Consider the following 20,328-nt stretch of genomic DNA (forward strand, 5'->3'; position numbering starts at 1 on the left):
GCGGGTGTCAGGCACTTATCAGGCACTTGGCTGCCCTGAAAAGGGTGGGGCTGCATAAACCCAGATGGTACCTCTGCCCCAACTCAGCCTGAGCCAGGACCAGACCTTCTAAGCACTTCTCAGCAGCCCTCCACCATCTCATGTCTGGTCAGGAGTGTACAAGAGTCCTGTGATTAACCGGGAGCCTCTTGCCACTACCCCTAGGCACCCACAGTCATAAACATTCCCACAACAGTGTACCGACAGACAGCCCCTGTCATTTCCCTCATGTGGATGTACAAGAGGGGCTTGCCTGCCTGGGAGCTGGCAAGTAGGTAGGGGCAGGGGGACTGTACTGGATTCTGTCACAGTGGCATTTTCCAAAATAGAAAAAGGTTAAAAGCATCCCGCATTCTCAGCTGAGATGAGACTACCCTTTGGACAGGGAGTAGTGATACAATAGCTGGGTCCAGGGACTCCATGGAGGGAGACCTCTGAGGGCTATCTGGGAGGAGAGAGCAGCACGGCAAGGCTGGACCACTCAAGGAGGCATATAGTCTGGACCCCAAAGTCTCAGGGAGACTGAAGAGGAACTAGCCTAAGAGCGGCAACCTAATGTGAGAGACAGCAGTCTCCAAAGAAGGCAGGAATCGACCTTTGATTGCACCTTCGTCCTCCTTCCTTCACTCACTCAGCATTCACAGACAGCAACACTATCCCCAGTCACCATGGCAACCAGAGGCCGGATGCCTTTCCCAAGGCCAGGCTGGCCTGCCCATTCCTGGGCGGGCGGGTGTCTCCATGGAATAAGGGAGGTCCAGCCACAACTCCTAGTGGCCTTGAAGAATAAGGCCCAAGGTGGGACAGAGTCAAGGTGCCACTGAGACCACTCTACCCAAAAGCACTGCAACTGCAGCAGGAGGCTCCCCAGCCCCTGGCCTGTAGCCCCTCCCTAGGACCTGGGCTAGGGTGGGACTAGAGCTCTGAAAGAGGTTTGGACCAGGGCCCCCATCTTTAAGTTCCAAGTGAAAAATTAAAACACAACAAAATAATCCTTTTGTTAAAAAATAAAAAATAACCCTGGGCTCTTTTCACCAGGGCCTCAGCACACTCCAGCCTGGCTCTTCCATGATTCCAGGAGCTACTGGTTGTTGCAGCCTTGCAAGGCTGAGGAGCTGCCTGCCTGTTTTTTTCTCCGCTTGTTAAGGAGTCGGTTGTTAGAGGTCTTCAGGTCCTTGATCTTCACCTGGTCATAGTCCACACGCATGGTGGCCAGGGCACTGGTCATTTCCTCCTGGGGACCAACATGGGGCTCAGAGATCAGGGTGTAATGAGCTCAAGAGTCATCACTCTCCTACCCGGGCAGTTCCTTAATAACATCAGTGATTACAACAACTTGTACTGCCCAAGTACCCACTATGCTCAGCACAGGGCCCAACCCTATGTATCCACAAAATCCTCGTAACAGTCCTTTGTTGTGGGCTTATCCACCAAGGCACAGGGAGGAGAATGATCCCTGGAATCACACAGATGGTACATCATTCTGGGACCTGGAGACACCATCATGCTGGGAAATCATGGCACATGGAGCCTGAAGCTCTGAGCTGCTGCCCCATATGCTCAAACTCAGCCCCTGCTGAGTCTAAATCCAGGCTGACCACCCTCCCAAGGAAGGGTTATGGCTAAAGCTTGGGGTCAAAGCACCGTAACTGAGTCCCTGGCCCAAAGTCTCCTTTCATTGAGGGAATGAGCCAGGAGCACCATTCTGACAGTGTGACCCTGTGATTTGAGAGCTGTGGTTGGGCGCTGAGCAGCCACTGCCTTGGAGTCTCTCTTCCAAAAGCCCTGGAACTTATGGGGAGACTGAGGCAGGGCCCACCCACCTTGACTTCATCCCAATGATCTTTGTCCTCCTGCAACACTCGGGCTGTGTGGAGTGGGGTCTGTGGCACCACCATCAATTGCTGGAAAGAGTCCCAAGCCCAAAGATTAGAACTTAGTGACTGAAGTCAACACTGGTTCTCCTTCCTTCCACCCACAAATGAAAAACCAAGGGTCAGGAAGGTGAAGGAGTCTGACTAGGACAGTGGGAGAGCCAGTGGGGTGCTACTACACTTATGTACACATGAACCCAGTCTAGCCCCATGCCAGGATCTCCAGGTATGGGCAATAATTCCCTGGCAACCCCACTCCAGTTCCCCACCCTGACCGCCACAGGAAAGAAGGCACTCACATTGATCCAAGGATGGTTCATGAACTGTGTGATGGTCAACCTCTCTGTGGGGTCTGTCTTCAGCAGAAGGCGAATCAGCTGCTTGGCTACGGAGGACAAGGAGGAGAGGGGAAAAATGAAGTTGCAGGGTTCCACAAAGCTGGTTCCCCCACTCTCTCCACAGACCACAGCTCTGTGGGAATATGGGCGGCATGTGTTTTACCGCACTACCGTATCCCCTGTGCCCAGCACATAACTGAATAACTGGGAGTGAGTAGGGAAGTGTTTAGGCAGACATCAGAGAAGAATCCCAGGGTGGGTGAAGTATGTGATAGTTGACTGGTTGTCATGGGAAAGGAGAGTTGTAGCTGCCAGTCTCTAGGATAGTCCCTGTGATAGTTAAGGCTTTGTGTCAACTTGGCTGGGCCAGAATTCTCAGTGGTTTAGCAGTTAAGATGCAGTTATCACCTCCATGATGAAATCTAACCCCATGGTATGATTTGATGGGATAAGCCCTGATCTTTTGTAATTATCCTATATTGTAAATCCTCATTTCTATGATGTTAATGAGATCAGATGCAATCTACAGGATTAGGTTGTATTTTGAGTTAATCTCTTTTGAGATATAAAAGAACTGAGCAGTGAGCAGAGCTCAGAGGGACCTACTACCTACTACCACTAAATAGAAATGCCAGAAATGGAGTGCATTGTTTGGGCCTACAGTTCCTGCACTGTAAACCTCCTAGATCTAGGAGAAGATTGATGTCAAGACGTACAGAGACCACTAAGGAATACTGGGCCTACCGATGCTGAAAGGAGACCACTTTTTCCCAGAGTTGACAAAGAGAAAGCCTTCCCCCTAGAGCCAGGACTCTGAATTTGGACTTCTAGCTTCCTAAACTGGGAGGAAAAAATTTCTGGTTGTTAAAGTCATCCACTTGTGGCATTTTTGTTATAGCAACACTATATAACTAAGACAGTCCCTAAAGATTCCCAGTTCCTGGTATTCAGACTTTTGTGTAATCCCATTCACGTGACATTTGGGTTGGTTTATGAGCAACAGAGTATGGCAGAAGAGATGTCACATTCCTCCTTGTTCTCCTTGGATTGCAGGCTCTGGAGGAAGCTAGTTGCCATGTTGTAAGGACACTCAAGCAGCCTACTGGGACATGAGAGTGAGCTGCCTTGGCAGGGAATGCTGTAGCCACTTTGAAAATCTGCAGGGACTGCTACACTAGCCAGCACCTTGACTGAAACGTCACAAGATACTGTAAGCCAGAAACACCCAGCTAAGCTGCTCCCAAATTCCTGACACACAGAAACAGTGAGCTAATAGTTGTTTTAAGTCACTATATGTTTGGAGTAACTTGTTAAGCAGCAATAGACAACTAATGTGGTGCAGACTTATTTGTGATCTCCAGAGGGGAAGATATGAGTGACAGGTGGGAGATAGAAGGGGTTCTGAGGAGGTGTGTTTTGAATTTTGGCAGATATAGAAACTAAGGCTCAAAAAAAGTTAGATGACTTGCCTAGAATCACACAACTAAGAAGTGGGGGAGCCAAGAATTGAACACAGGTCAATTTGACTCCAAAGTGGTTTCTTCCAGAGTGACAACCGAGGAAGGTGGATGGGGTGGGCTGGGGCAGAGATTCACTCACCATCCTCAGAGACATCCGACCATTCAGGGTTAGGGAAGCCGTACTGACCCAGGCGGATCCTCCTCTTCATCCCAGGGGAGATGGCCTGGCCCGTGTTGGAGTAGAAGGGTGGGAAGCCACATAGGCTAAAGGAAGTGGAGGTCGTTTGGTACAGAGTTGGGAAATAGTGCTAGGGCAAACCCATTCTCCTCCCTAAGTTGTTAGCTAAGGAGACAGACAAATGGATATCCTGGCAATAATAGCAGCTCTTGGAACTCCTGGGAATATCCAGGGAATGCCATCTGCCCCTGGCAGGGGAGACCCTTCATAGATCGCCTGAAAGTGGGGGAAGGGTGTCCCATGCCAAGAAAAGAAGGGTAGGCAAAATGAGGAGTGGCCTACTCAAACCCCTCATCAAGGACATGTGGGGGCAGAAGTGATACTGAGGGTACTGGGGCAGAGAGGGGAGGAGTAATGGGTGTGGCACTCACAGAATGTACATGATGACGCCCAGGGACCACATGTCGCACGACTTGTCATACTTCTCTGGACCCAAGACCTCAGGGGCTGCCAGAGCATAGGGCAGAGAAAGAAAGCCTCTCAGTCTCAAGGGTCCTGGAGCCCAAGTAGGAACCTGAAGCTTGGGCAAGGTAGGAAACAGGTGCCTGTCTGGGGGATGGGGCTGAGCAGACTGGCGTCTGGCACCTTCTGGGAATGCAGCATGTGTGTGAAGTTGGGGAGAAAAAACAGTTCCCGCAAAAATGAACCCACTTTGAGGCAGGGTGGTAAGGAGTAACAGCCTCCTAGCTCCTTTGGACCCTGAACTCCTCTTATAGTCTCAACCTTATTGTGGGAAGAACAGGGAACCACTCAGGGTAAGGTAGGGTCCTATCAGAGGTGACAGGGCAGCAGCCCATCAGGTGCCCCACCCTTGCCTCCCTGGGTCATAGGAATGGAGGGGCAGAGGGCAGGGCTCTGAATTCCATGACCAAGCCACAAGCCCTTGCTTGGTCTTCCCATCTATGCAATGAGCTGGGCAGTCCCGAAGACTTCTAAGTTAAAATACTGCAAAATATATCCAGACAAGTAAGATACCATCTCAACTGCCTTAGGAGGCTTAGTGCCCCATAAGCAGTCTTGAGGAAAGGCTTTTCTTAAGGGAAAAGAGTCCTCTATAAAGCAAGTCATTGCCCCTGTCCAACCTCCCCCCAGGTAATGGGCATGTTCAGCAGAGATTTTTCCAGATCTAAAGCCTGCCTACTCACAGGGGAGCAGGGAACTTTTTCAGGAAGCATGAGTATGTATATATGTCCAGACCCCACCTATGCCCTGGTCTATGGGACCCTCTTCCACAGGGGAGGTGGCTGGTGCCCTGTGTCTCTCTGGTGTAGGAGGAAAGGCCTGCCCACATCCTGAATATGAATCCTAGGAAGATAAAAGCCAGAGAAAAACAACCGCAGTTGGGCTCCGTCCAAGCTGATGGCAGCCTTTTATCACGTATATATTTAGAGTTACTGTGATGTCATTCAGCTCACAGGCCACAGCCAGAATTTTCCTGGATCTATTTTCAAAAGCAGAAGCTGAAGTTTGGAAGAATATTTTTGCAGCCTCCAGCCCCCTACGTCACCCACCTCCATGCAGAAAGAACTCCCTCCCCTCTCTTTGCTGGGCTTTAACCCTTTGGATTCTGCAGCCCACTGGGTGTCCCATACCACAATGGTGTAGAATGAGGGTAGAAGAATACAAACCAAGGACTCACCCACATAATAGGGAGTGTAGCAGGGTGTCTGCAGGGCATTCTGGGTGGTTTCTTTGGCAAAGCCAAAGTCTGTGAGCTTGAGCACCGAGTCTTTCTCCTTAGATGTGTAAAGCAGGTTTTCAGGCTAGGCCAAGAAGAGGAAATACTGGTTCAAAGTGAGGCACAGATTGGAAGCGGAGGCCCAAGCTGTCTTCAGCTGGGCTTCTCTGCCACCGAAGGAGCAGGTCTACCTTATAAAAAGACCTGGCCTTTCATTGGCTGCCAACAATGTGGGTCAAATGTAGAGAAGACCAAAGTGGCTGGAGGGTGACATCCCATTCACAGAGGGGAAAGTGAGGCAGGTGTTCAGCCAAGGCTGTGAATGATCAAGTGCCACAGAGAGAGCACAGAGGTAGAATATTTTGATTCGGAGTTCATAAAGCTCCCATGAAATACCAGAATGAGGGTTCTGGGAGAAAGCCAACTGCTCAAGAGTCAGTGTTGACAAGTACATGTCCTATACCCACTCCTAGGATCCACACAAGGAGGTTCTTCCTGGTTGCAGAACATAGAGAGAACTAGGGAATGAGAGTAGTTGGGAGGGCTGCATTGAGGAGGCAGTGATGGAGCTAGCTTTTAATGACTGGGAATGACCTAGAACAATGGAGAGGAACAGAAGGGACCCCAAGCAGAGCTGGGGCAATAGTACAGTGTTAAAGAGAGCTCTGGTTTAGAGCCAGTGGAAGGTATTTCTCAGGTTCTGCTTGAGATGACCTTAACTTGGATTGGAAGGAAGACAGGGAAGCAGGTTTAGTCTATACAAGGGTCTCTCTGAAGAGGGGGTTCTCCCCTTGGGGAAAAAAAAGCTAAGGTAAAGCAAGGGTTCCAAAGGCGAGTCTGTCTGGTATTAAAGAATAACTGTATGGGTTAGCAGTACTTAGCTAGAGGAAGAGCCTGATGCAGCAGCTGGGCCCCAGCTCTCCTCTGCTCAGATCTCAAGAGGAAAGAAGCTAATATAGTTGATATTCCTGAGGGCCCAGGAAGAACAGATTCAGCTCTGAAGGTAGCCCACACATATGTATGTGTGTTTATGTGTATATATGTGTGCATATTTATGCATGTGTGCACCTGTATATGTGTGTGTGTATGGGAGGGGGCTATCTCAGTTTGCATTTTACCCATCTGATTCTGATGACCCTCTAAGGATCATTCTGCCAGCATATGATATTTAGAGAGCTGAGCCACCAGAACATTCAGCAAGCTCATCCACTAAAAAGGAAATCAAACTCAGCAACTGGAATTGCTTCTGTTCTTTCCCCCAGTGTCCAGTAAGTGGATTCTTTCCCTATTAATTCCAGCATTAGGGGGCCTCGTCTGTCGGAACTATGGCTGTTACTTCATAGGAACCTCATGAGTGTCAGACAGCCCCTTCCTGAGTCCTGACACAGTGCATGTACGCAAAAACCCTTGATGAAAGAATGAATGAGTCTCCATGTAGTGTCTTACTAGCTGCACAGCCTTTGGCAAATCATTTAATCTCTCTTCAGTAATTCATCTGTAAAATGGATAATGGCACCTAGCTCACAGGGCTGGGTAAAGTTTAAGTGAGATGCTTGTGAGGGCCTATTGGCTGGTAACAGGCACTCAGTTACTCTTTCGGGACTACATTATATTTGAAGGAGACCCACTTGGCTAGAACAGAATGAATACACTGAAGCAAGACAGAGGAAAGTGGTAGTGGTCTGAGCCAGGAGGCAGAGGCCTTGGATCCCAACCAAGGCACTTAACCTCCATCCAGTGGGTGCTGGGAGCTATCGAGGGTTTTGGAGTGGGATGGTGCCTCCTCCTCTGGTCCTCCAACCTGGGTACCAGAGTCTTACCTTTACATCCCGGTGGGCAATATTCTGACTATGCAGGAACTGGATGGCAGTACCAATATCCCGCATGATCTCTGCAGCCTCTGAAGACATGAGGTGAGGAGGGGTCAGTGAAACCAGGCAGAATCAGGGAGTCTGACAGGACGCTTCTATCATCCTGCCTAGGCACATTCTTGTGGGCCAACACAAAATGGTGGCAGTATTCCTGCCATCCAGGACTCCATCCCAGATATCCATCCCAGTCACCTAGTTGCCTTCAGGCTTGCCTCCAGCCCACCTGACCTCCTTCCTCAGACCTGGGCTAACTCTCCCCCAGCTCAATTGTTGGTTAGCATCAAAGTCTTTGCAGCCTCTATCCCAAGGCCATGAGAGTCCATCTGTGACAGTGTTGTAGACACACAGAAACCCTAGAGGAGATGGATACCTATCATACCTTTTCTTGTTCCAGTGGGGAGATACAGTAACTCTGGTCCAAACATCTCATCCCAAATTTCCTCCTGATCCAACTGTACACACATACCTCTCTCAGTGAAAGCCTGATCACCACGCTCCTGAATCCTGCTGAACAGCTCACCACCTTCCATGCTGCAAGGGAAGGTGATGGTAAATGAGCAGGATGGGGAGACGTCAGGCATCCCTGGGAAAAACCCACAGTCACCTTCCCTGCATCTTGCAGAACCTGGTACATGGTGGACCCTTAGCTTAGAACTGAGGGAGGGTGGATGGGCTAAGGTCCCCTCCAGAGAGCACCTGGGGAGTCCCATCCTATATTGATCTCAGCTTCCCTCAAAATGGAATGAAATGTCAATCATCAACATCATAACTCCTACTCTCTGAGCACCTACTGTGTGCCACACCTTGGGCTCAGCACTTCTGCACTGTTGTGTGACTCTAAGCTTATCCCTTCCCCTCTCTGTGACTCAGCTTCCTCTTCTATAAAATGGGGATAATAGCACCAAGCTCACGGAGTTGTGTAGACTGGAGAAGTGATGCATACAGAACATTTAGGATGAAGTCAAGCACAGAGTAAGCATAACATGAAGACCCTCCACATGTTGCACATGTGTTATACTTGGAGAGGTCAGCAGCTGATCCAGGTCACATAACTAGAGTGACAGAGCCAGGATATCTGAACCCCAAATTAAACTCAAGAGCTAGCTAACATCTGTATATGTGGGGACTTCAAAAGGTTTGTGGAAAAAATCCATTATCTGTCAATTCCGTTTTTTCATGAACTTTTTGAAATCCCTTCAAGGAAGAGCTGGGGACTCAGGCCCAAGACCCAGGATCTAAGGATAACTGGAATTGAGAATCATTGTACTAGTGACAATACCCAGGGTGGAGGAGGCCACTGGCTCCTGGCTCCAGCCTGAGCCTCCAATCACCCAACATCTAGCAATGCCACAGGAGTACAGACCCAAACAGGAAGGAGCAAATTGAGGACTGTATGTCCCTTGCTCATACCTAAATCTCCCCATCCTCCACATTAAGAGCCTGGCCTTCCATCATTGCTCTTCCAGCCCCTCTTGACTAATTGGAAACCACATCCTGGGAGGCCATATTAGAACTCCTTAAAGGAATGTCCTTGTGGCCGGACCTACAACCCCAAGCAGAAATTGAGTCACTTCCTCCACTACCTCAGGGGCTGGGGTGGCACCCAGAGTTGCTATCTCAAGAACAGAAGTTCCCTAGAAGAATGCTGGGAGCCTGGGGCAGGGTGGGATGGCTTACCATTCCATGACGATGAGGAGGCAGCGCTTGCTGTGATGCATGTTCTCATACACGTCCAGAATACGCACAATGTGGGGGCCGCCCGAGGCCTGCCAGTGGTGGTCCACTTCCTGCCGGGCCTTGGGGCTGTCATACAGGAGCTATGGTAGGGTGGGCACAGAGAACATCAAGCCCACAGGGCCACTGCCTTTGCTTTGCAGATAAAGATGCAGAAGCTTAGACAGGCTGTGACTTGCTCAAGGTCACACAGCTTATGAGGGCCAGAATGAGCATTTAAATGCAGGTTCTATAATTTTATGGCCCAAGAAACCCTGGGCTGAAACAGCTTGGCTGAGCTCAGGGAGGCCCTGGTAGGTGGCTGACAGTCTAGAAGGGCTCAGAATCAAAGAAGACCCTGCCTCTCTTTGAGGGGGAACAGTAAGTAAAATGGAAATTGAGTGGGTTTTAGAGTCAAATCACACATTGGCTGTGGGATGCCCCCAGCCAGGAAATACATCCTTTGAGTCTCTGTTTCCTAATCTTTACAACAACATAACATGGTTATGGCCAATATTGGAAGTCGTGTGCATAAAGTACACAGGATGGTACCTGGTACATAGTAGGTCCTCTGCACCTCTCCTGTGATCCTCATCCAGCACCTCTATATGAAACAAAGTGGAGGGCACCTGAATAGGTAGGGGAGGGGGAGGATGTGCTTATGTGGCACTCTGTCACATAGAGGTCCCAATGTGACCAGAGAGCTGGATCATCAGGGAAGATTTCCTGCAGGAGGGGCTGAAGACTGCTGGGCCTGCCACCCTGTGCCCCTCAGGTCATCCCTCACCAGCTCAGAGCTTCAAAGGACCCGGTCTAGAGTGGACAGAATCCAGGTCACACTCCTGAAGGAGTGAATGTAATGAAGACTTCAGCTTCTCTAAGATCAAGTGCAGGAATGAAACTGCTGCTGTTGAGAAAAGCGCTTCTAAAATGAGTTGCTTGGTCATGACCTCTTGTGAGGCCCAGCTTCCAAGACAACTTCACAGCTTTCTTGGGAGCCACTGTGCAAGACTGGACTAGCAATGCCATGCTCACTGCCAAAGAGGTGGCGCTGCCTCAAGGTGACCCATCTTCCCAGACTCAGCCTGCCTCCCATGCCTGCAGACCCGGGCATGCAGGATATGGCAGTATCTAGGAGTAGTGGCAGGATCGATGGACCCAAGCGTGGAAACAGTAGTGAGGTTGGCGCAGGATTGGGCAGTGTTTCGTTCTGCTGTGCATAAGGTCGCTATGAGTCAGTATCAACTCGATGGCACCTAACAACAACAAGGAGTAGAGAGGACCCTGGTCTAAAGGAAATGCTAACCAGGCCATGTGAGATCTAGGTTTGGAACTGTATTACTCTGATGACTCAGTGAAACCTCAGGCTGTCCACCCAATGCCCACACACATTTTATTTCCCAAGTGAGAGTGCTGAAGACTGAGGTTGATCGTCAAGCCTTGGGCTCTGATTAGCCCTATCTTCTCAGCACCCACAGGGCCTTGGGCTGCCTCTGACCTGAGGTTTCCTCCTCTATAGGATGTGGACAGAGCCGAGCCTCTTCACACAATGTGCTGTGTGGGTCAGACTCTGGGACCAATGTCTCCAAGCAAAGGTGAACTGGATGGTGTCCAAGGGAGAAGAGAAGAAACTGTGACTTCTCTATGTCTGCTGTCCCCAGCTGTTCCTCCATCTGAGGCTGCTTGCCTTGGTTCTAGCCTAGTAGTTTGCGAATGCCAGGAGCCAGGGGCCAGGCCAGTCCCTCCACCAGCTCTGACGCAAGTCCCTGCTCCTTACTCAGTCCATGATGGGGGTGTGTGTAGAAGCTGCTATGAACAAACACTCCCCACTTGAATACCATGGATCCCTTGCTCATGCTTCCCTTGCCTCCCAGAATACCCTTCACTTTCATGCCCACACATCACTCCATCATCACCAGCTGCTTGTTCCACAATGCTAGGTGGGGCAGAAGGTTCAGTCACCCCCACTCAGCCCACCCCCACTGTGCCTAGGCAGCTGCAGCCAGGGGTTCCCAATCCTTTGCCCATAAGACTCAAGATACCCTTTCCTCCTTCCCTGCTCTGCCTTCTTTGCATCCCTTTGCTGGTTTGTCTCCTGACTCTCTCCTCACCAGCCTGACTTGACCATCTCCTATCAGGGCCCCATTGTGGTTCCTGGAACCCTTCCATACACTGCAGCCCCTGATGTCTCACCACATGCTAGCATCTTCTTTCTTACCTCATAAAAGCCTAAGCCTGTGGCCAGATTGTTTCAGCGGGGTACTCAGTCCACCTCTCCTCCTCTGGATCTTACCCATGTGTGACCACTAATCACCTCCCTACTCTCCTCCAGAGAAAGGACACCTTCACCCCTGGACTGGAGGCCTGCCTTCTCTCTTACTTCATTCCCCATTATCTTTGATCCCCAAAACCTTTCCATTCTGGCCTGAATGATCTACTTGCTATTCCCAAGCAGGCTTCATTTTTTCCAAAACTATCTGTCAAGGCCTGTGTTGGTCACTCTAAGGTACTCTGGCCCCAAATCTCTGGGTTCTGTTCAGATGTCTCCTCTCTGGAAAGTCCTCCAGCACCTCCACCAAGGCAGCTTTCCAATTCTGTCCCTCCCACCAGGTTGGGGGTAATGTAAGGCCCTGGAGGCCAGGTCAGGTTAAGCTGGGGGTCCCTGGTTAGTGCCTACCATAAAACATTGGTCTTCTGAACAAAGGATGAGAGGAATAGCACAGGGTCCAAGGAGAGGAGGTGTGAGAGAGAGAGGAAGAGGGAGGGAGGTGGGTAGCCAAGGAGGGGCAAGAGAGCCTATAGCCTCGGGCTGAACCTTGTGCTTTGTTGAGGCGGCAGAGCCTTGGAGCTGCCCTGAGTTGGAGCTTCTTGAGAGGTAGCTACCCCACTCACCCTTTATTTAGGAACCCATTTCCCACACAGATTAAAATAGTCCTTCCCTAAGTGCCAAGGCCCTGAAAATAGGAAGACAGGCAGGGAGAGGGCTGGCTCCAGAAACCACAATAAATGTGCCCCCTGGCCTGCCTGCAGGGGAGACCACAGGAACCAGAGCTTAGCTAAGGAGCAGGACCTTCAGCCTGCCCTGGCCTAGTAGCCAAGGAAATGCCCTGAGCCCTCACCCTGTCTCCTCAGGTTGAACTTGGATATAGCTCCAAAGCTCTCAGAGTCTGTTTCCTCCTCTTACTTTGCAATGGCCAGTAGAAGCTGCTATGAGCAAACACTCCAGGACTTCCCTCAGTGTCTCCTCCTCTCAAACCCTCCCAGACCATCCTGTCTAAACTGGACCTCAGGGGTCCCTCAGTCTCTCTCCTGCTTTATTTTTCTTTCTTTACATACATACTTTGTTTATTGAGGTATAATATACAGACTGTAAAATGCACAGGTCTCAAGTCCAGCTCAATGAATTTTGACAACTGCACCCACCCATGTGACAACCTGCACCCCATCAAGAAAGAGAACATTCCAGCTCCCCCTAAAAGCTCCCTCGTCATCTCCCTTTTTACCTCCTTAGCAGTACTTGCTTACAACCTGCAATTAGCTTGTTCCTTTGATAACTCTTAAAACAAATACATACGCATAGTTACTGCACTTACAGTGAGTGTGCCTGGCTCTATTCTCAGCACTTTAAAAATATTGGGACAAAACTGAGGCACAGAGAGGGAAAGTAAGTGGCTCAGACCACATAGCTGTTCTCCAGCAAGGTCAGTGTCATGCTGTCGCTTTTATCAGACTGTAGGTCCACCACATGGTCAAGTAGACCTGGTCACTGCTGGGTCCCAGTGCCTACACAGGGCCCTGCACATAGCACTGGCTTAGGTGATATTTGTAGATTGAGTGGATTAATTTTAAAGTGGGGTGATGAGAAGAATGTCCCCCAAGTCATCATGAGGACAAACTAAGGTTAATGGAAGAGACCGCACAGAGGGTCAACAAACAGGAGATAGGAAAACCTAGCCAAACTTGCTCCCCACTGCAGAGGGAAGAGACTGCACCTTATACCCTCTCTCTCTGAACCAGATGGTAACTCCTTTTCTAGGGAGCCCATTCTGACTGCTCCAGACATGAGGTTACTGCTACAAACTGGCCTCACTCACATAGGTACATGACACCATACTTTGTTCTCTGAGCATGAGCCCCATCTTCCCAGGCGTGAGAACGAGCACAGGATCAGGAGGCAGGGAGGCTCAGATGCTAACTTCATTCTCAGAATGACCATGGGTCAGTCTCTTTGCTTTTTTGCTTCCCAAAGGTTAAGTTTCAGGTCTTGGGCTAGGTGGGGGCAGGCATGTAATAGGGACCTCTCGAAAGGGACTCCTTGCTTCTAGCCCTACTCTCAAATTTCCTCCCTGCATAGAGCAGTCCCTGGGTCCCCATGAAGCTGTATCTGCATGCCTGAACTCACTGGGGCCACTTGGAATAGGCAATAGCGTCTCAGTCCCCAGTCACAGCTAAGAGGATAAATAGATGGAGGGCCTCTGCCAACGCAGCAGACCCCCACCCTACCCTTGCCTTAGTCCCATCTGGACCCTCTAGGGTCCACTAAAGCGGAAGAGTCTGTGATGTCACTTAGGCAGCTCCAAGGCTCCAGGTTGTGCCTGACAGGTATCATACATCCATGGTGGGAGGGAGCCCCCAGCTATACTTGAGGTGTGGGCCCCAAGTGAAGCTTAACAAACATGGAATTTAAGATTATATTTCCTTGAGCAAATGATACTTCTTTGGCCTCAGGCTTTGATGGGGTGGTTTCCATCTTTCCTTTCTCCCCTCAATCCCCCTTATCAAATTCCCTCACTGGCATTGAGCTGGTAACTGGATGGTCAGGGATCTGACATCACCAGCCAGTAAACCCCAGCAAAGGCTGCGGGTGGAGAGGCCTGCAAGCCCCACCATTCCAGACATATGCTTGGGTAGACTGGAGGACTCAGATAGAGCCAGACCCCCTCACAACCTCCATGCTGTGTCCCTTCTGTCCCAGCCTTGTCCCTCCAGTGTGAACCCAAAGTCAGGGGTTCTACATAGGTGGAGAGATCTCCATTTCAAAGATGAGAATACAACTGCAGCATTTGCCTGTTTGGAAAACAATTTGCTGTTTACAAAACACTCACCTCTTCCTTATCTCATGGGAATGCTGGGTGCCACCCTGTGAGGCAAGCAGGGTGGGACCATCAGCCCCAAGTTCCAGATGAGGAAACAGAGGTTCAGGTGGATGAAGTCATTGCCCTGGGGCCATAGACTAGAGTATGACAAGGCTGGTACAGACTTTTAAGAGAGTAACCAAACCCCTCTCTGAGGGGAGATGAGAAGTAGGGGGTGGCCCCAAGTTAGAGAGGCACTGGCCATAACCACGGCTTACACAAGACTTGGGAAACTTGTTCTGAAATAAATATGTGCATTGGGTGAGTGGGTGTGTGCATGTGAAGGAATATGTGGGTGTGGGATGATGTGAGACACAGGGATATACAGAAGTGTATAGGGATGCACACAGGGCATGTATGAATGTGTTGGTGGAGTGGGGAGGAATAAAGGTTGGAGTGGGCACTTGGGTGTGCATGTGCCTGAAGCCTCTGATATGGGCTCTGCACTCCCTGAGAACGGGACCCATCCTTTTGTCCATTCATTCATTCATTCATTCATTATTTTTTATTTCTCCAACATACTTAGTAGAGAGCTAGGCATAGAGAGAGAGGTGCCTAGGAAAACTGGGATCTTGCTGCCACAACTCAACCTGTGATAGTCTTGGCCAAGTAGGTGACAGAGCCTGGACACTTCATCTCTCACTGAGGCCTCATCTCTACTCCAAGACCCAGCATCTCTTCTCTTCAGTCCTTGTAGCACCCCTACTTCCTAGAGCATCAAACAGGGCTGGGATGTCTACAGACTCTGTAAAGAGTTCCAGCACCCTTCTCTAGCACCCTTCTCCAGCACCAGCACCCTTCTCCAGCCACCCTCCAGTCCAGGCTTCAAGCCCACCTATACATCCAGGGCCCATGTCCAGGTTCTTCTCAAGTAAGGACTCACAGTATCCCCTCCCTGTCTCTCATACAGCCTCCCCCAGGGGATACCCAACTCCTTTCCCTTCTGTCCCCTTGGCCAATTACCCTGTAGCTCTGGCCAAGCTGCTCTGTGGCCTCAGCCAGAATACCCACTCATTCTGGGGAAGAGAGCTGTCTTGCAATCTCTTCCATCAGTGAGGCAGTAGCAAATTAAGAAGCTGAAACTCTGGATTTCATGACAACTCACAACCCAAGAGGCATTAGCCCTATAGCAAAGGGAACCTCCTGGAAACCAGGATCAAGTTCCTCTACCTGCTCCCACCCCTCTGGGGCACAGCCAAGTTCTATTGTTTCCATGTACATGCCTTGCTATTGACAAAAGGATCTCAAGTATTTTATAATTCTAAAGAATGGCAGAAACCAAATAAAATATCAGAATCTCATTGAATGAAAATAAAACATACCCAGAAACCCATTCAAGTTCATAACTAGAAATAAGGACAAATTTTAACTCCAAGCTTCCTGGGAGTCTTGGCAAAGAAGGAAACCAGGTAGGCTCTGTTATTGTTATCACCCCATAAAGAGAAGCACAGACATTCACTGAATTTTTCCAAAGACTAAATTCTAAGAAAAATTTAGCATCAGATCTTAAATGAAGGAAAAGTGTTAAGCTTCTGGCAACACATTCAACAACAGTTTTGTAAAGAAAGATTCAAATGACTATATTTTATATGAATCCCTCCATAAAGACCAAGGCTAGTTTGTGACCAGCCAGGACTGCTAAAGTAAAATCATCAGGTCCTTTGCTTTCTTGGGACTTAAGCTTTGTCTGTGCCAGAAGATGGAGAGGAAGCGAGCAGAGAAGGATGGAGAGGTTAAAAAGTCCCTACAACATCTTTTTATCCACCTCTGGTGGCTCATCCCAGCCTCAGAAAAAGATAAACCAGAATGCTGATAAGCTGCATTTCTGGGCTGTGAATTAAACTACAGTGCACATGCGCAATGCCAAACACTCAGGTAGCAGAATGGAGAAAAACGCTGTAGGAAAATTTAGGTTTCAACTCATATGCTTTCACAGCGGGGGCCCCTCTGTTCTCTCAGAGGAAGGTTATTGGTAGGAAAAAGCAGTATGGACCTACCATACCGCCAGTCCTTGACAAGAGTTTTTAGCTTGGCCATCTCTAAAATGCCTTCTAGCTCCCAGTTCTGTGATTACGGAGGATTGTTTTGCCATGGGGACACATCTCTAGCTTTTAAGAGATGCCAACAGGACAGCAGGATTCATTTAACAGTTGTTGAGACCATCCCTGACTTGTGCTGTCAGCACCAGTGAGGATTATTAACACACTTTGCCCTGGCCAGCCAGTGCAACCCTGACTCTGCCCAGCTAGTGTTTGGGCTGCAGCCTCAGCCTCTTCTCTGGAGGCAGATGTCTGGGATGGGAGAGTGTGGACTGGCTCCAACATCAAGGTTCAAGAATGGGTATTTCTTTCTCAAGGCCTCAACATCTTTCCTTGTAAGGTGAGAGTCTCAACCCTTCCTGCTGCTTTCCTCCCAACAAAGGCATTGGCGCTATTTGGAGAGCTGCCAATGGTGTCAAATCTAACTTTTTAGCCACAGGTTCAAATTAGAGACTCAGACATGCAGACATGTACCATTATTCTCTCCCACACTCATTTCCCCAGCTTTCGTAACTCATTAAGGGAACTAATGGAACCAATTTTGCAGCTATGGGTTAGTTGGCCTCACGCCAGATCAAAGCTCCCTTCATTAAGTCCTGACCATGTCCTGTCCTCCATCTCATCCTGCCATTTACTTCTCATCCTCTGAGGCTCAGCTCCAGGGAAGTCAGCTCATGTGAAGTCACTGATTCCAATGCAGAGTCCAGTGGCATGTTGAGAGATTGATGGAGTCAGATCAACAATGGAGTCACCCCTTCATAACAACCATCTCTCCCTGATGCTCAGCCAGAGCTGTACTGGCCTCAGAACTCAGTCACAGATGACCCCTCATACAATGCATATCACACCCCCAGAAGAACCAGCATCACCCTTTTCACTATGAGGAAGCTGGGACTCTGAGAGATTTGCTGATAATCACATAGCTGGACCATGATAGCCAAGACTTAAAGCCAGACTTTTTAGCTTCTAAGCATTGGGGACAATGCAGACATCTACTTTGCATCTTTTACACACAGTCTCACAGCTTAGTGGTGGATGTTTGTTCATACAACACTGGGTTGGCAAAAACAAAGTGGGAAGGCCTCGTGGTTCCTTCATGGAGCTTAGCTCCAAACCCTTGATCTGGACCAGGCTCTACTATTTGGTTGTTACTACAATGGTGGATACTCACAGATTCCCTGCCATATGGTGTGTCAGACATGCTCTTGCCCATCAATAACTGCATCATTAACCACCATTTTCAGCTAAGGAGATAAAGGCTCAGAAAGGTTTTGTGGCTTTCCAAGGTCATATGGCTTGCACATGTCCACCTCTGAGTCTGGAGTCCTTTGGGAACCAGGATTCAACCCTCATCCCCAAGGAGGTCTGCCCATTTTACAGATATCTTCCCAACTCCTGCCCCAAAGGTCAGGTCAAAAGCTGGGGCTGGAAATGCTGCCACAGGGACTCTGCCTTCAAAGATTATGGGATGTGTATAAGAGTTACTGCCAATTAGGACACTTGATGAGTATGTAGGCCTGGGGTAACTGATCCTAACTCCTTTCCTTACCTTTTATTTCCAGAGCAGGAACCTGGTAGAGCAGACAAGATGGGGAAGTACAGTTCTTTCCAGGGGATCCACAGCAAGGAAGATCTCCAAACAGTCGCTACCCTTCTAGACCAACAAAGGGCACCTAACTGGTGTCACTGACAGGCTGGGAACCTCCCTGACCACTTCATGGTAGAGTCCTGGAATGGGACGGAATGGTTGAGTCTCTAAGCTCACCATTGGTCCAGAAGGCTCTGCTGACCGAACAATTGAAATTCTCAACTCTCAGGAAATCAGAAATCCTCCAGTTTGCTAGATTTTTGTTGGCCTCAGTTTGTCTGCTTCTCACCAATAGTACAAAACCTAAAAACAAAGGCAGAAGCACCTAGCCTGGGGCCTTGAGGCTTCCAGAAAAAAGAGGGCTGAGATAGGCAGGGAGGATGAGGAACAACAGAAATAGGAGTACTAAGTGGGGCAAGTCTAGGGTATCCCAATGCTCCAGGTTAGGACTATGTTCTGTAAAGGACCACTGTGGGTACAGGGCTCCAGATCACACAGACCCAGATGCAGTTCTATCTTACAACCTTGGACAGGGCATTCTACTTATTTTAAGTCTTATAGGCCCAATCTAAGGAATGGGGACAATGACAGTACTTATATTCACAAGAAAGAAGGGAATGAGCTGGACTCCAAAACAGGAAGGAGGAGAGATGGTAGGAATAGGAGTGCTGGGTGGGGCAGGTCATGAGAGGGTCATGTAAACATGCATGTAGAGTTCATGTTAGCACAGGGCTAAACGCATACTGACCCCTCAGCAGAGGACTGTGTTTCACAGGTAAAAATGGGCTCAAGGTTTCCTTGGGAATTCCTAGCTCCAGAATTCCACTGGATTTTGCCTTGAGATGGCCTCTCTTCCTCTCTCTGTCCTCCAGAACTCAAGGAAATCCAGCCTCTAGGACCTGGAGATCAAAGCCCTCCAACTCAGCTGGTCACAGGGAATGATCTCAGAACCTAAGAGGGGACAAGACAGCTTCTCAAAGGTGACTGAAAAACAAGAATCTATGGCTCCTTTGATAATAGATACTTGTTCTTTTTTGGTGATGGGAAAAGTAGCACCAAATATAGGTAAAGTATACACATTGATCAAAGTAAATGATGTCACTAAGAAGTACACACACACAAAAGGACAATTTTTGGTAAATGCTAGAACATGTATAATTTTGCAACATCCACCAAAAAAATATGTGTGGTTACATATGTCTGTATGTATGCACATATGTGCATAGCAGGGCTTTAAAAATAAAAATACAACTATCATTCTCTTCTCATCTGGAGCAAATAACAAAGAAGGAAACCAAAGTTTTGGAAAAATAACTAGTCTAAGTCCAGATTTGAGAACAAACAAGATGGCAGATAGGGTGGAAGTGCAATGAGGAGATCCATCAGCAACAACACAAAATACCAGAAGAAGCATTCTCAGGGGATAGTGTCAGAACTCTGAACCACATATAAAGGAAAATTTAGAAGGTTAGAAGGTTTACAGCTAGGGAAGTTTGTAGCAGAAGCAAGATATCCATTGCTTTTTAATTCAAGACTCTCAGCTGCTCCCAGAGCCACCATCTTGGACAAGACCAAGCAGGGGGAGGATCAGAGCAGCGACGGATGTCTGACAGAACCACGGAGACAAAGCTGTGGACATTTAAAAAAAAAATTTTTATCTGTTCATTTGTCTCTCGCTGTCTGCGTATTTCCATTCAGGTGACTAGAGTGGGTGCCTGAGTGAGTGGACACCCCACCCCCACAGCCAGAGGGTTCTACTACTCATGTACACAGATCTCCTCAAAATATAAAGTGACAGTTTCCACTAAAAAACAAACAGCAGTTCAAAATGACCACAGCTGGCCCTGAACTGTTTATCAATAGGAAAAAATCCTAAAGAGAGATTGTGGAACAGAACAGGCAGACTAAATAGGAAACAGGCCGAAAATTAAATCCTGAGTTATGTCACAATGACCAACAGTGGCATCTGAAAATTTCTCAGAAAGAAGAGTGAAAGGAGAAGCCCATCTCCTGATCACATCTACCTGGAGGCAATCAGAAAGCATAAAAAAACACCAAAATACACACCCATCTAAGTATTAAGACCACAGAAGCTCCTGAATTTACCGAAAAAAAAAAACAGAAATAGTGACCATATCAGCACATGTCCAGAAATGAGAAAAAGTGACTGAGGCAAATGAGCTGGAGGTAGACCTACACTCCATACTGGAAAATGGGCAGGCTTTGGAAACACCCAAAAAGGAATTCAGAAAAATGATTACAAAATGTATCAAAACAAGAGAACAAACAAGATGGCAGATAGGGTGGAAGTGCATTAAAGGAGCTCTGCCAACAACAACACAGAATTCCCGAACA

At 48.7% G+C, this 20,328-nt stretch overlaps 1 protein-coding gene across 1 annotated transcript in view; it reads right to left on the reverse strand.

The window, feature by feature from the left end:
- Positions 1–923: 923 nt before the first annotated feature.
- Positions 924–20,328, reverse strand: part of MAPKAPK3 (mitogen-activated protein kinase-activated protein kinase 3) — a 37,223-nt gene continuing 17,818 nt past the window's right edge. Inside the window, exons 2-10 of the mRNA XM_006873559.1 lie at positions 9,176–9,315; positions 7,965–8,029; positions 7,448–7,527; positions 5,589–5,712; positions 4,321–4,396; positions 3,851–3,975; positions 2,213–2,298; positions 1,863–1,943; positions 924–1,273 (exon numbers count right to left, since the gene is read on the reverse strand). Coding sequence (XP_006873621.1) covers positions 1,121–1,273; positions 1,863–1,943; positions 2,213–2,298; positions 3,851–3,975; positions 4,321–4,396; positions 5,589–5,712; positions 7,448–7,527; positions 7,965–8,029; positions 9,176–9,315 — 930 coding nt within the window. The 3' untranslated portion in view covers positions 924–1,120. The remainder of the gene's footprint in view (positions 1,274–1,862; positions 1,944–2,212; positions 2,299–3,850; positions 3,976–4,320; positions 4,397–5,588; positions 5,713–7,447; positions 7,528–7,964; positions 8,030–9,175; positions 9,316–20,328) is intronic.

This window comes from Chrysochloris asiatica, unplaced genomic scaffold (genome assembly GCF_000296735.1).
Source record: "Chrysochloris asiatica unplaced genomic scaffold, ChrAsi1.0 scaffold00246, whole genome shotgun sequence".
In the NCBI taxonomy this organism is placed as follows: Eukaryota; Metazoa; Chordata; class Mammalia; order Afrosoricida; family Chrysochloridae; genus Chrysochloris; species Chrysochloris asiatica.